Source organism: Heliangelus exortis, chromosome 2 (assembly GCF_036169615.1).
Source record: "Heliangelus exortis chromosome 2, bHelExo1.hap1, whole genome shotgun sequence".
NCBI classification, from domain to species: domain Eukaryota; kingdom Metazoa; phylum Chordata; class Aves; order Apodiformes; family Trochilidae; genus Heliangelus; species Heliangelus exortis.
Genome location: NC_092423.1, coordinates 41066859 through 41081757, shown reverse-complemented (window position 1 = coordinate 41081757; position 14899 = coordinate 41066859). Strand labels below are relative to the sequence as shown.

General features: G+C 38.6%; 1 protein-coding gene across 6 annotated transcripts in view; it reads right to left on the bottom strand.

The window, feature by feature from the left end:
- RAPGEF5 (Rap guanine nucleotide exchange factor 5) overlaps positions 1–14899 on the bottom strand; it is a 157628-nt gene that overhangs the window by 26498 nt on the left and 116231 nt on the right. For 3 of the 6 annotated variants that reach the window (XM_071735731.1, XM_071735735.1, XM_071735736.1), the window contains 6 exons: positions 9899–9977; positions 7675–7819; positions 5702–5799; positions 4930–4960; positions 3940–4018; positions 799–948 (listed from right to left, as the gene is read on the bottom strand). In XM_071735731.1, the coding sequence (XP_071591832.1) occupies positions 799–948; positions 3940–4018; positions 4930–4960; positions 5702–5799; positions 7675–7819; positions 9899–9977 (582 nt within the window). Of the gene's footprint in view, positions 1–798; positions 949–3939; positions 4019–4929; positions 4961–5701; positions 5800–7674; positions 7820–9885; positions 9978–14899 lie in introns of all 6 variants that reach the window. The other 3 variants (XM_071735734.1, XM_071735730.1, XM_071735732.1) reach the window with 3 other exon arrangements.

Below are 14899 nucleotides of genomic sequence, written 5' to 3'. Positions count from 1 at the left end.
CTTTATCTCAGCAGATTGGCAACAACTAATGTTAACTGAGAATACGGCCAAGATATTCTGAATTTTTTGACCATTTTTTGAAGATTCAGCTTGGCATTTATATGCACCTAGTTAAATTTATTCCTTTATATTCCCTAGGAGCCAAAAAGCACCACAATAAGTAAAGCAATCTAACCAAAGTCCTTGAGACCTGAGAGACATCAAAGCAAATCGTGGAGGTTTGGCTGGTCCCTAGGATCAGTCTGTACTTCCTCAAAAAAAAATAAGCCTTTCTATTCAATGTGAAACACTAAATAATAAGCAAAAAAAGGCAGTTGTAAGCAAGACTGCTTACAAAATATTGTTTAGATCACTCTCAGTATCTCAACTATGTAAGTACACATCTCCCTCCTTTCTGCTGGAGATTATTCACTACCCATGCCGTAAATGAGGAACAGCCACGCATGCAGTATTTGTTATCTCCTTTTATAATTTTAAAGCAGATCATGCCTCATTGCCTTCCAAATTAATTTAAATGTGAGAGTAGGAGACTTATCTGTGGGGAAAACATAAAACCTTGCAGTACTGCTGGAAACTGAAAGTCCTTTGCACTCACTTCCCAGGGACACAGTATCTGACAGTACCCAAGAATGAGCTGTTGCCATGGAAACGACTCTCTGGGAAGCAGCTCCTCATTGTTCCATGGTCATCCAGCTGTGGGCCCACATAGGAACAGCTGTATCCTTGCACCATAAAATGTCTCTCTCCTTTACCTGATGCACTAAGAGGTAAGTAATCAGCTGAAGGGAAGCTATTTACCGCCAGAGAACGTGACTGTCACCAGCGCCAACTCCTCCTCTGGATACTGGATCTTTTCTGCTACAATCTTCAGTATCTCCTGAGCTGAACTGGATACTTGAGCTTTCACACTGACGTAGGAGTGCTCTGTTATATACACACGGCAGAACACTGCACAAAGGAAGAAAGACACGTTCAGCGGGAGGCAGAGACAGATGAAAAGAGCAGAGGAGAATCTCACAGACCCGAGCCTGGCAATGCCCCGAGCTGCAACAGCCTGACCTACAGGGACATGGAACCAAGCACAAATGTCAGCACTTTCCCCTTTTCTACCTCCTCTCTCTAGGAAATGAGGGGTCCAAGCAAACAGAAACAGAGATCCCCCTGGCTGCATTTGAGCAATACCTTACCTGACTTCCTATCATGAGGATTTGTCATGGCCAACTGCTTCTACTGCTTATTTTCTTTGCAAACTCAGCTGTTGCCATCTTTTCTCCCTTCCTTTTAGGTTCAAGCAAATCACCACCCTTTCAGTGTATTTCATATCCACTGCAGAAATTATTTTGGATCACTACTTCCACCTAGAACAGGAGGCTTCACAAGAAAAACACTCCTTGGTCTTCACCCACTCCTGCTAGTTTATCTGTCTAGACATCTAAACTACCTGCATTGCCAAGGTAGTTTAGCACCAGCAGAGGCTGCCCAAACAGCAATGCAATTAGTTCTGGCAACTCTTTTCCCTGAACCACTTGCAGCACACATTAAAGGGATTGGTTTGGAGGAATTCCATGGACTCATTGCTGCTACTGAAATCCATTGAGTTGGTCAGGCTCTGAGAGGGAAATTCCCAGCAGTAATACTGTGGTCAGCTCAGGTAGTACTTTGTTTCTGTAACAAAAAGGAACACACACTCCAATCCTCCTGCTTGCCAGAATTTTAGGCCAAGTTTGCTGTGGACATGAAATACAGCTCCCACACTTAGAAGGGAAGAAAACAAGTTTCAGAGTTGCATAAATATTTCAAAAACTAGGAATCACCACACTTCTTGGTTGCATATTCATTTCAGCGCTTAATTGAACTTTGTTTCCATCTATTTCAGCATTTCTTATTGCAGACAAGCTGCTACCATGTCAGAATAAGACAAAACTTTTCTTTTCCAGAAATTTATTCTTTCAATTCTTTTTATTGACAGATATATGTAGCAATGACTCTCTGCTTCTTCTACAAACCATCATGGTTTCAGGGCATTGTCATTAACTGAGACCATGCCAGAAGCAGTTAAAAACTCTATTGTCAAGATTATAATTTTTTTGTGTTGTAGTAAAGAAAAAATGACAGTGAGAAGGAAGGAGGAACTTAACATTTAACCTTGGGGAAGAAAAACTAATTTGATTTTATAATTTTTTTCTTAACCTGTCTCTGCTGACAGACAGTAAATCAGATGCTGATCCTATGGCAGAATCTCTCTTCAGAATAAATATAATTCATGAAAAGATAGAGCCATCAAATTGCACTATAAACTACAAGGGAGAAAAATAAATTTTAAAGAATATGACCAAAATATTTACCCTGATTTGCAGCATGCAACACAACTTGCCTACAGTGAATTTGTTTGACATCTCCACATCTCTGTCATTTGTGAAGGGAAGATGACAGCAATATGTTAACTTATAACTGCAGTACTGACATATCCTTTGTTTAACATTGAACTAAATCAACCCAGAGGTCAGGTCCTCGAACACTACCATCACATTGATTCTCACACAGCTTACTCCACCACGCACCTTTCAAATGTCCTGTCTGTACTATCTATTGGCATGGACCATACCAGCTCTTCTAGGAGCTTGTGTTGGTCCCTCTTTGAGATGCATAAGGGAATGTCACTAAGAGAAAGCAGCCATAGACTGCAGGTCACCTTGGTAATATTTACATGAGGACATAATAAGATGCTTCCAGGCAAGTGGGTGCTGTGTCTTGGACAGACCCATCCTCCACAGCACCATCAGTGGGCAGCACTCCAACATAATGACTTAGATGCCCACCCTCAGCATCTGTCTCTCCACTCCCCAAGCTCACTTTTGCTATTTCATTCCCTCAACCCCATCATCTTCCATGGCTCATGCTCTGAAGAAGTGAAATAAAAGCAATTTAACCCAGTTGGGGCAGACCTTCCTGGGTCCTGCCCTTCCTGTCCCCACGGCCATGCAGTCTGTCCCCTCCCTGATGCCAGCCCACTTCCTTCCCCATTCACCCAAAAGCTGTGTTCAACCTTTTAAGAAGAAGAAGAAGAATGACTGCAGAGGTTCTCATCCAGCAGTGACATTTTTAGAAGCAGCCTTGACAATACAAACTTCAAATAAACTTATATTGGAAGCACGGAAAGAGGATATCTATCAGCAGCACATATTGTGCGTCAGTACTTGGCACTGAAGGAGCTCAGAGCTCAGTTTGTATTCTGTCACAAATGAGCACTAAAAATATCCTGACTCTAAGTGAACTTCCGGAGATTTGTGCCCAGTGAGGAGCAAAGATATATCATCCAAGGGTGAGACTTCCAGGTAGGAGGTCCTTCTGCTTGGTTCTCCACATGTGTACGTGATCTTATCCTCCTCTTTGCCTCCTTCTTCATGTAGTCAGGATGGGAGGTGACAGCCTCACCATGTTACTGCATTACTAGCAAGGAAGGGAAATTGCATTTTGAAATGGTTGGCATTAAACCCAAGTGGCACCGTGCACTCCACAGAGAGATGTTACCGAGGACAGAAAGAACTGAAGTGGGTTTTCAGAGTTAGCAGGTCCTGGCCCATTTCACATGGCAGGCTTATTCGTACACCTTTTGCATCCAAGATCTGGGTCAAGAGACCTAGAGCATGAAATAGGGCAGGAATAAGGCCTGACAAGGCTGCCAGCACTCCTGAGAGGCACAGCTAAGGGCTGCTGGAGGAATCCGATGGGAACAAAAAGCCCTCAAACCTCATTTCACTGTTGAACCCCTGCAGAATAGAAGTGGGAGGGTAACCTTACACAGTCAAATCTTCTTTTGTGGCCCTAAGGTGCTGTTTGGAATTTACGTCAGTTTAAAAATATGTATATTATGGGCAGCCCTTGAGGTACAATTTCACAGTTTTTGAGCTTTTCCTCTAATCTTTCAATCATACTTACTTTCTTCTGTTTCATTCACGGATCCTCTGTGCTGCAGCCAGTTCTCCTTTAGACTGAACTGGTGGAAAAAGGTTTTATTCTGTGAGGGAGTGTGGGAGAAAATTAAAAAGATACAACAGTGACTTTCTGCATCCTTGCCCTTTACAAAGCAGTAATTCACACAACACATCATTCAGCCCCATATGTCTGGCCAAAAAGGTTTCTTTATAGGAAATCCACCCACCCTTTCTTGGATCAGTGAACTGGGAGTTGCCTTGCTAAATAATGGCTGAGGTGGGAATTTTGGAGGAAGCAGGACATGCCTAGGCTAAGCAGTCTGCACACAATACAAGGTTCTCTGTAGCCATGTCTTATGCACTTATTCTTATATACATTTCCTATGTACTGATAGGCCTATTTAGCAATTTCACTACAATCTCATGTTCAGTCTTCTACATTTCTGCAGAAATATTTTAAGCTTATTACACACTTCAGCTTCAGCCCAGTAAATTTGACAAGCACAGCAATTCACCTCTGTGCAGTCTGTTTAACAACTTGCTCTGACTGCATCTTCTCCCTCCAGTTTAATAGACAGACTCATGTTCCTCTCTCTTTCTCCATCCCTGTCACAACAAATCCCCCTTTTGCTCTGTCTACATGACAGCCATAGCCAATGCCTGGTTGCTGCATCTATCCAGCCTGCTGGGGACATGCTCCCAGGCCTCTCCTGAATGGTGACATCTCAGAGCATCTTATTAAGATGCAAATAATGTCACAGCCACTGCATGGCAGTTCACGCAGCAGATATCCAGGCTGCACCAGCAGGGAAGAAAAAAATAAATAAATCTTTAAGCAACATTGCAGGTCTAACCTCACTGATTTATCCTGTTATGTTTTTGGCCATCAGTCACTTCTAATTGAGAAGGCAAGAAAAGGGAGTAAAGTGGGCAGAGGGCAAGAAAGTGAGATCATGAATTAGCTAGCAACCAGAAACAATCATTTTTGCATTACCTTTCTGTGCGGTGAATACTCATCTACAGTGCTGAAACAAAAGTGAAAATCCAAATTATTCTCCCCGAAGAAGAGAAAGTGTTAGCTATTAAAAAGTTCACAACATCAGAAAGCTTTTAACATTAAATGGTCACTACAGAATGGCTGCAGTACTCTTTAAGGGAAAGCTACGGCCTCTTGACTCCACCAGGAAACTTTTCTGTGACTTGCACAGCTGATGTAAAGAAAAGAAAGGTTGTGCCCCTGTGAGCCACTGGAAAACTCAGACACAGCTTGGGCCCCCAGGGTAAAAAGCCAGGGTCACAGCTCTTACTATTTCCCCAACAGACAAACCACGGAAACAAATTCACTTTGTTGGAAAAACATGCCAAAAAATATTCTTTACAAATACCATAATTATTATTAAAATAATAATCCTGAGATGACTATTGCAAAAGAAACTTGCTCCACCATACTGCAGAACGAGAATGAAGGAACCACCTGAACTGACATCCTGAGGGAAGCTTTGCCAGCTTTTCCACAAAGTATCACTCTACATCCCCCAAAAAATTGATGGGAGTGACTGCTGAACCACACACACCACCCAACAAATATCAGAGAAGATTGAATAATCTAGCTTTAATTTAAAGAAAGACGATTTGTAAAAAGAAATACAGTAGTCGTATCGCTCATCGCTTCATGTCCACAGAATTGCAGCAAGCAAGATGACAGCAACAAAAAAATTACACTCTAAATAAAAGAAGACTTGATCACAAACACAATCAATACTCACTGGCGACGATGCATCCCAAGTATCTTCTGAAATTCTTTCAGTTCCTTCTCAAGAATGGGGTATTCATACACATCATCTAATACATTCCTGTATATTGTCTGGAAAATAAAACAATATCTGCAAACATCTGATAACTCAAACATAAATCTACCACATTAGTGGTCTAAATGAATTCAGGCACTAGCCTACTAAAACAAATGTCATCATTATATCTATGCAAGAACCACGAGGAGAGAAAGTTCCTGTTTAAATTTCCAGACTGGTCAATATTCAGCTTGCCTTTGGCAAAACACTCTGCATCATCATCAGGCAAGAGGGCAAAATGTTGACAGCCAGTAGCCTACAACAGGAAGACTTAAAATGACACTTTTGGCTGTTATATTAAATATGGGTTAGGTCAGAAGAACACATTCTGAAGCATGAGACCTTACCACATCATCATCACTTATCCAAAACAGTAACGACAAAATTGACTCTAATTCAGACCTTTAAAATGGAGAATCTACTCTTTCCCTTTTCCTTACATTTGCATGCATTTTAAATTGAGTTGATCTCTCTCATAAATGAATAATAATATACTCCTAGTTTTTAAACAAATGAATAAACCCTACTTTTGTGAGGGTAGGAATTGTGTGAATATCATCAACCAGGAACCTCAGTTACATGTAAAATATACTACTTTGGATAAGGAGTTAATAAACTGAATCATCTTTCATGACTGAAAGTGTAGGAAATATTTTCTCTATTCTTTTTCAGATTCTTCACATAGATGCTTCTCCCTTACAAGAAAATGGGGATTATACATGAGCTGAGTCATTAGGTTTGCTTCAGCCCAGTTAACACTCCTGTACTCACAAACTTCAGCATGCTTTATTCTGGCCTACAATCCCATATATTGTTTTTGCATGTAAAACTTCAACCAAGAGTAACACTACAGCTGTTAAATATTCCACAGAAGCCTCAAGCAGAGAATTTGTGTGATAATACACAGTCACACACCTCCATGGTGGGGAAGAAAAGCCCTGTATCAAGATACATTCAATGCAGTGGAACCTGATGGATGCAATGATGCCCCCTTTCCCAGACAGCACTATACATCTACTACCAAACAGCAAAAATCTGAAGGCTTTGGTATGCTTCTGCATACAGTGTGGTCTATTCCAAAACCAAACCAAACAAAAAGGAAGCCAAAAAGACTTTTGCCAAATTCAGTTGAATGCTTTATGCCCTTGTCTTGAGCGAATGACTGAAGAGAGCAAAAAGGCCCTTAAGATCTCCAGTTGCAGACAAGGAGTCTCATCAGGAAAGGTGTAGATCCTGCAAAGTCTTGCGAATATTTTCATCTTTCAACCAGCAGGGGAAAAAAATATTTAAAAAATCAACAATCAGATGGATCTTGGGTCAGCAATGACATGGCTCTATGCAATTTTACAGGGAATTATAAAACTGTTTGGCACTCTCAGAAAGATCCTATCTAATAAGGACATAATTTTATTTACTAAAAATACTTAAAGCTGTGCTGCTCTCCATGTGCACCTGACAACTACTGTGGAATAGCATTTCACTCCTCAGCCCAAGTATCATCTCTTGCAATGGCCACAAAAGTGTTTGTGGTCCTTGGCATACTGAGTGTACACACTGTTCTGACAGAGACAATCAGTGTCTCCAAGGGACCTCCACATTTTTGTAGCTTTCTTACCTTCCTAATTTTCCGAATTTCTAGACCATAGAGTGCTGTAAGTTTCAGGTCAGAAAGTATTGTTTTTAACATTGAACATATTGACATTACAAGTTTTCTGTTTAAACTGACTAAGGCATTCAAGGGAGACACTTGTAAATAATTTTCTACTACATTTTTCATGGAGAAAATTTATGTATGAAAAACTATGCTTCATCAATTCTGCTGCTGGGGCTTTTTAGGCACAGTATGTTAATTAAACAGTGCTGAAATGCATCAGAAAGTATTTTAGTACCTTTAAAAATTGTTTTAAATGCTCATCTTCATGTAACCAGTCTTTGTAGAGAGAAGTCCACTGAGACACCAAATGCAAGACTTTTCGCTTCCTACAGGACACATCAGAGTCGTCTTCTTTCCCTTGGTGGTTCTTAGCACAATAGGTACAGTAGGTTAAGGAACAAATACTCATGTCTGACTGAAATGTAAAAATTAAGTGGTGAAAAAGACTTGGAAATTATCATGTTTACTAATAGAAAATTTTGTCAGGGCTCAGGTTTAAACGTTTTACGCTGTCTGGAGCATCAGGAGTTTCATGAAGTTTTTGGAATTAAATTCTCAGTAATAGAAATGTCAGTTCATCGTCTGTGCCAACAGGATTTTTCTCTATTATAGAGAGGCAAGTCTCTAAAAGTAAAATCAATTCAAATTATATAATGTTAAGTCATATCTTTCCTGCAGAACTGGGAATGAACCTTTGTCCTGCACACCAATGCCAATGTGAATGTCTGTGGGAAGGAGGACAATGTATCATTAACAACAACAAAAGACCCAGGCAGAGGAAATCAGTTTCTTTTTCCCTGCAAAATTACACTATCTGCAGAAATACCCCTATTAAATTTTTTTAAAAGGTGAAAAAAATCTATTTCCACCATTGTTCTGAATACACAAAGCAGAACATCAAATGAAACAAGATACCCACTTTGTACATTGTTCCCACCCTCCACTATTTTTTCTTTTATTAGCTTGAGACATTATGTTTTCACCATAAAAGGTAAAGAGGAAAAAAGAAAAGGAAAAAAAAGAAAAGCAAGTTTATTTGATAGCTACAAGTTCATTCAACCAGTACTCCGTAGCTAATTGAAGTAATTAGAAATTTTTTAAAAAATTATTTTATCTCAGAATATTAGACTTACAAACTATCACACAAGAAAAGTAGCAGAGATCGTAAATACTTATAGTTCTTTTTTTTCTCTTCTGAAATGTATTAATGTATTAATTAGTAATTATGGTTACTCTAAGAATTAACATAGAGGTCTGGATAGGTTTTGATCCTATTTTAAGTGTTATTTTTTAATAGTTATGCATCTTTTAAACAAAAACAGAAGACATAAGTTTGAATTGCTGCTACGAGTTACACATATGTTTAAAGCATTCTTGTGAATTACATATGCACACACACAAATGTGTATGATTTGGATAAAGGCTTATTCAGAGACAGCTTTAGCTTTGTACATTCAACTTCAGGGCAGGAATTTTCTGTTCATTGATTCCTCAGCTATGCAAATCATAAATATTTTAATACATGAATGTGTGTGTGTGTATTTACAGATATATGCCAACTAGGGGAACTCATATCCAAATCTGAATTTAATCTTTCTAGTTTGAATCTTTTCCTCCACAACCTATTTGAGTTAAGAAACCAGTATAACTTGAACTTTGGTAAGAAACTTTTTAATTTAATACCAAGGAAAAAATTATAAACCTTATGATAACTGGACTGTAGAAAAAGAAACCTTGAAAGATCAGCTGGACTAATTCATCCAAGTCTACCTTAACTCTTCGACCCTGAGAAGTCGTCTGAGACGGAGAGGCTCAAGTATACACTATGTTGTCCTTGGAATATATTTTCCAGTTTCTTCTTCTCAATATTCTCCAATAGTGTCTCACACATATTCTACTCCAGTGTTTCTTTTCTTAATGTAAAAAAAATATTTCCTGGTATCTAGCATGAAACTGTTTTGAAGCAATTTAATCTCACTGCCTCATGTCCCATCTGGCATTGATATGGGAACAGATTCTTCCCTTCCTCTGGGTAGCTGAAAGGTTGCCCCATTTAAAGTTTCCTTTTTTCAGGAAAATAATCCTAATTCTTTCATTCATTCTTTGTGGGGTTTTTTGTTTGTTTGGGGTTTTTTGGTTTTGTTTTTGGTTTTTTTCTGGAATAATGGCAATTCCCGTTGCTCTCATCTGAAGTGTCTCCTATTCAAGCATTTCTTGGGGTGTGATGCCAAAATCCTAGGTGTGGCCAATCTTATAAGCATGCCACAGTAAATATTAGGCAATTGTTCTCTTTTATCCCCATCTTTATATGCAACCTCAAAATTATCACGCAGGTGTTTTATTTCAATAATATCAATATTCAACGAGCAAACCTAAATACCCCAGGCATACAATTTGCTACTTTTGATATAAGGCTTGACAATATATATAACCCAGTGTAACACACATTAAAAGGATATTGCCTCAGAAGTGCCTGGCACAAGTCATCAGTCGTCATGAAGACTGTGTACGTGAGAAGGAAGTCATCCAGGAGAGTTTCTGCAGAGGAAGACAAAAAAGTCCAAGGAACAATACATTAGTGAGAGGAGGAAGAAAAGATCTGTTCCTGTTAATGTGAATGTCAGGAATAGGACCTCCTCCCAGAAACAAAAGGCCCAAAGCCCACAAGTCACATTAAACTAATAACAGTAACCAACAATATGTTGCCAGTGCAAAGATCAGATCCTTTATTTAGCAAGCACATCCTCAGCTCTCAAAGAACCAACAAACACAAATATGTACAAAAGAAGCCAGTAAGAAAGAGTCCTTATCACAAACACCACCATCCTGGGTGATTCTGCTGCATGCAAACCCAGTTACACTTTCCACCTGCTAAGTTGTTTTGGAAATTCAGAAGAACAGCTTTTAGTAATAGAAGAGAAAACTGTGATTGCCATGTACTGTGATTAAGATCTATATACAGAAGCTGAGAACCATGAAATAAACATATTCAAATAAACATATTCAAATCTTCAGCTGGCCACTCTCGTGGGCATTACCATAAGTACTGAGAAGTTTTCCCTAAGGTTTCTCTAATTACATTATGGAAGTTTTGGCTTATTCCACACGGATTTTATCAGTGTTAAAAAGAAAAGGGCTGAAGGCAGTTGTGGACAGACTATCTCTGCCCATTGCAGTTTTGTCACCTCAGGTTGTAAGGACAAACAGCGCTGCCAGTTCAGAACCTGCTGTAACTTTGTCACTTCTCATTACTGTACCACACCAGTTTTAAGATTGTTTTGAAATTTTGCCACATATATCAGAATGAAATGACTGGGTTTGCCCTTGAATGACAGGGCAAAAGAGAGGCTTGTCTGGTCAAAGCGTTGTGCATCCTCATCCTCTTGGACCTGCTTCCAGCAGCATTGACATCACAGATCCCTTCCAACTGAAATTATTCTACAAATCTTCAACAAATTTGCTTCCAATTTTAACAAATTGCAAATATGTCATGTATGATCTATGATAGAATTTGTATTTGGGTCACAGCCAACAAAATTTTTACTTTTCTGCAAACAGACAAGGTAATTGTATCGGTCTTTTAAACTCCAAAATTAATAATAAAAATGTTTGTGCTTGCTTCCCAAAATGGTGAGATTTTCCTCAACTTTTCCTCTTCCTGTTCACCATATTTCTTTGAATTCCAGCAGGTATAATGTGTTCCTTTAACAAGAGAAAAAGTTTACACCACCTCCTTTACCAGGTAAGAACAGGAACATGGACAGAGACAGAATAATACCAGAAGTCATTCCAGTTCTGTTGCTGAGGAAAAATATTTTGCTAGTATAACTAGTTGTTACTATTTAGTACCAGTTACTCAGCTGTCATTTAAACAGTGGATTTACAACTGCAAAGACTGAGAGCCAAATAGTACCTGACACGAGAAAGGCTGAGCCCTCACTTCCATACCCCAATATTCTCACCATTTCTTCATAAGCTGTTGCAGTCCATGCTGCTGTTTGTGTACATGGATGCAGCTGAGAGCATTCCAGTTGCTTTTCATGCCAAGGCTGCAATTTCACAATAATTTAGACCAATTTCAGTTACAGCTGCCTTAGACCGCCTTGTCAGTAAATTATTGACCCCATATCCACAGTGCAGGATGGCAATAAGAATTCAGCCATATATCATTCAATGCCAGACAGATAGGATATCCATGGATATCCTATGGATGGATAGCTAATTACATCCCACCCTGTGAGCGTGAGTTTCAAAATACCTCCATTGTGTTTGGAAAAAAAAATAATAAATCAAACTAGATCAATGCATTTAACACAGCTTGTCTAGATCTGTTCAGTCCTGATCTGAAAACATAAAGCTGAAACCCCTTGCATTCAGAAACAAAACAATTACATTCTTTATATTTCCCCAATATTGTTAAAAACAGTGGAAAGTATTACCTCTGCACAGAAAGAATATTTTGTCTCAGTAAATGAAAAGACACTGTGAACAGCTTGTTCTCTAACTGAAAGGTCATCTATTCATTTTGCTGCACATCTTCTGGATTGTACAATGCCTCTATTAAAGCTGGAGATTTCACAAACACTTATTTGGAAACTGCTGTGCTTGGAGTCAACAACTACATTTTAGTTCTTGCCTAAACTATGTGACTGCACAGTGATCCTCAAGAAATCAAAGATAAATTATTTTCCCAACTTTCTACTCAATCTCATTCAGTCTCTGACTTCTAATAACCTTCTCCAAACAAGGTGTATTATTATGCTGACCGTAAGTCGCATATATTTACATTGAGTGATTTCTTTTTTTTTTCTAAAAGCAGAGGAAATGCTAAGAAAATTAAAAACTCCACAAATTTTTATTCCCATAGCTTGCACATAGGGTCTCTTCAAAATGTCTTTGATCTTGTTCAGAAATTTAACCCTATAGAAATGTTTAGAACAAAAAGTCTGGATTCCACACATGGTCCATTAATAACATCACTTACCCACTAAGTTATTTCAACAAGTAAGCAACAAAATTTCTTTTGCTAGATTAAAAATCTATTGCCAGATATTACCTCATGACATTATTTTTTTTTTTAAATTACTTCACTAGTTTCTAGTTATTTACCTGAAATCCTACTATTCACTGTAAGTATCTTCTGTGTTTCCTCCCTAAATGCACTGTAATAAAAATCATTCCACTGTTTTTTTCATGCCATTGCAAGGACACAAAACCTGAGGGTGTATTCATTCTTCAAAAATAATTTGTTCAAAACAAACAACTGAACACTTCTCAGATAATTTTGGGTGTTAGTACATGCTCACAAATAATTATTTGCTAGTCTCAACCTGCAAACACAGAGAAAGCAAATTTGTTCAAATTTTTCATTCTGTGCTACTAATGGCCACTAAAAGCAGTGAATTTGAGTGAGGAAGGACTCTAATTTGGGCTAGTAATTATGAACAGAAATCTTTCTGGGGATTTTCTGTTTAGGCACAGTTGATTTAAAGTTGGAAAAAAAAAAAAAAGGGCAATTCCAGTCAAATAATTAATTATTTACAGTGCACCATACCTCCATCCAGAACAGCAATGAAAGGCATATCTCTGCTTTTTAAATTTTCTCTGTGTCCCAGTTTCTGCATAAATTTGTGACCATCTTCCCCAGGGTTCCCACAGAAAAAGTTTTTCTAGCATTTGTGGCAAACAGGGAGAATAAAATGCAAGTAACATTTGGAAAAGAAAAACTCCCATTGGAAAGGAAGTCTTTGTGTAAAAGCCTCTGATGCTATGCTATTTTTTTTAATTTCTCGTCTTCATGAATTTTTTATTTAATCATTTTCTTCTAGCCATCAATCTAATTTCTCTTTGTTCTTCACAGTTTTTCTTTATTTGGCTAGGCAATTATTACAAAGTATGCAGTTAGCTTGCAGCTATGGAATACTTCATTTCGAAGGCAATTTCAAGCATTTTAAAGCTTCATTAAAACATGCAACAGAACCAGCACGAGTTCAATGGGCTCCTACTCTTGTGGTTCTTTGGGGGCAGCCTTAGGCAGCAATCTCACCACACTGAACGTGAGTTCTGTAGGCATCAAAATAATGAAAAAAAAGCAGACACTCTGCTTGCTTGTTATTAAACAAGTCACACCAGCTTCTCCTGAGACAGGTTGTCATGAGCTGCGTTCCCCTCCTTCTCCCCATGTAAAAGGTGAAATAAGGCAGCAAAGACACCAACTCCACCTTTCTGTGTTATACAAGTCCCTGGGAAATCCACACATATATAGAGATGGGATGTTCTGATACGTGTGGATTTCCCAGGGAGTATTTGCTTTCAGTTGGCAACCAAAGGACCAAGTAATATGTCTACAAGAGAAGTGGTGACTGTAATGCACGTATAAGGTGATGACAGCCAATAGTAATGATGGTGTACCTGGTGGGAAAGGGGAATCTTGAGTCCCAGAGATAATAAATGGTCACAGATTTGAACAAACAACACATCGTATATTCCCACAAACTTCAACAGAGTTGCCTGCTTCTTTCCACGTGCCCACTTAACCCCTCTAACCAGATCAGACCCTTTCTCTCTGAGAGGGCAACTCTACAAATATTAACTCAGTGTGAGTGAAGGTTTTTAAATGCCAGGAGGGTAGAAAGAGTTTCTCAGATGAGTTTAGACAGAAAATTCAATATTTCAATGGTTTCTTTTCTCCATTCTCTACCCCCTAGGCAGGTTATCAATTACTAAGCCTTAGGACAGAAACAAACACACATCTGTGGCCAGAAATCATCCATGACACACATTTAACAAATTGGGACAGGCAGTACACTTCATGGTGTTGTCTTGTCTATCACCTGTAAATTCTTCTTAAACTTGAGCATTTTCTTAAGCTACCACAGTGGAACAAGGCATCAGTGGAGCAGTCTCACATTAATAACATAACATGAGCACAAAAAGATACTTAATCTAAAGGAAATGCCTTTTCAAATGGAGCACAAGATGGGTTTTTTAAATTAAATTAAATTAATTTGAGGACAGCTTCAGCAAGCAAGTATTTCAGTTTAGCCATCACACAGAATGAGTGAAGAAGGAAAAATAGGGAAATATTCCAGAGTTAGATAGATACACCTCTCTGACATATTAGTTGATAGCTTGCAGGTGCACTAATCAGTGTCTTTAGACCATCACAGGTAAAGCACAATGTAAACATACACATATGTACATTACAAGCATGTTTAATAACTCAAACCCTATTCAGACCATACCTATTGAGCTATTGCCAACATTAGACACCCTGTCCAGCTAAGCCAGACATAAACATTTCTAATGCTAGTTCTGAGGCATTAATCCCTTTACATCCCCTAGAAAAGAGAACTTGAAGACAAATTTCACTTTGGCCTGGCTTTCTTATCACCCTGTTACATCCCCAATAGTTTTTGTTTTGCTGCTTCTCAATGGCTACCAATAAATAACAAAATAAA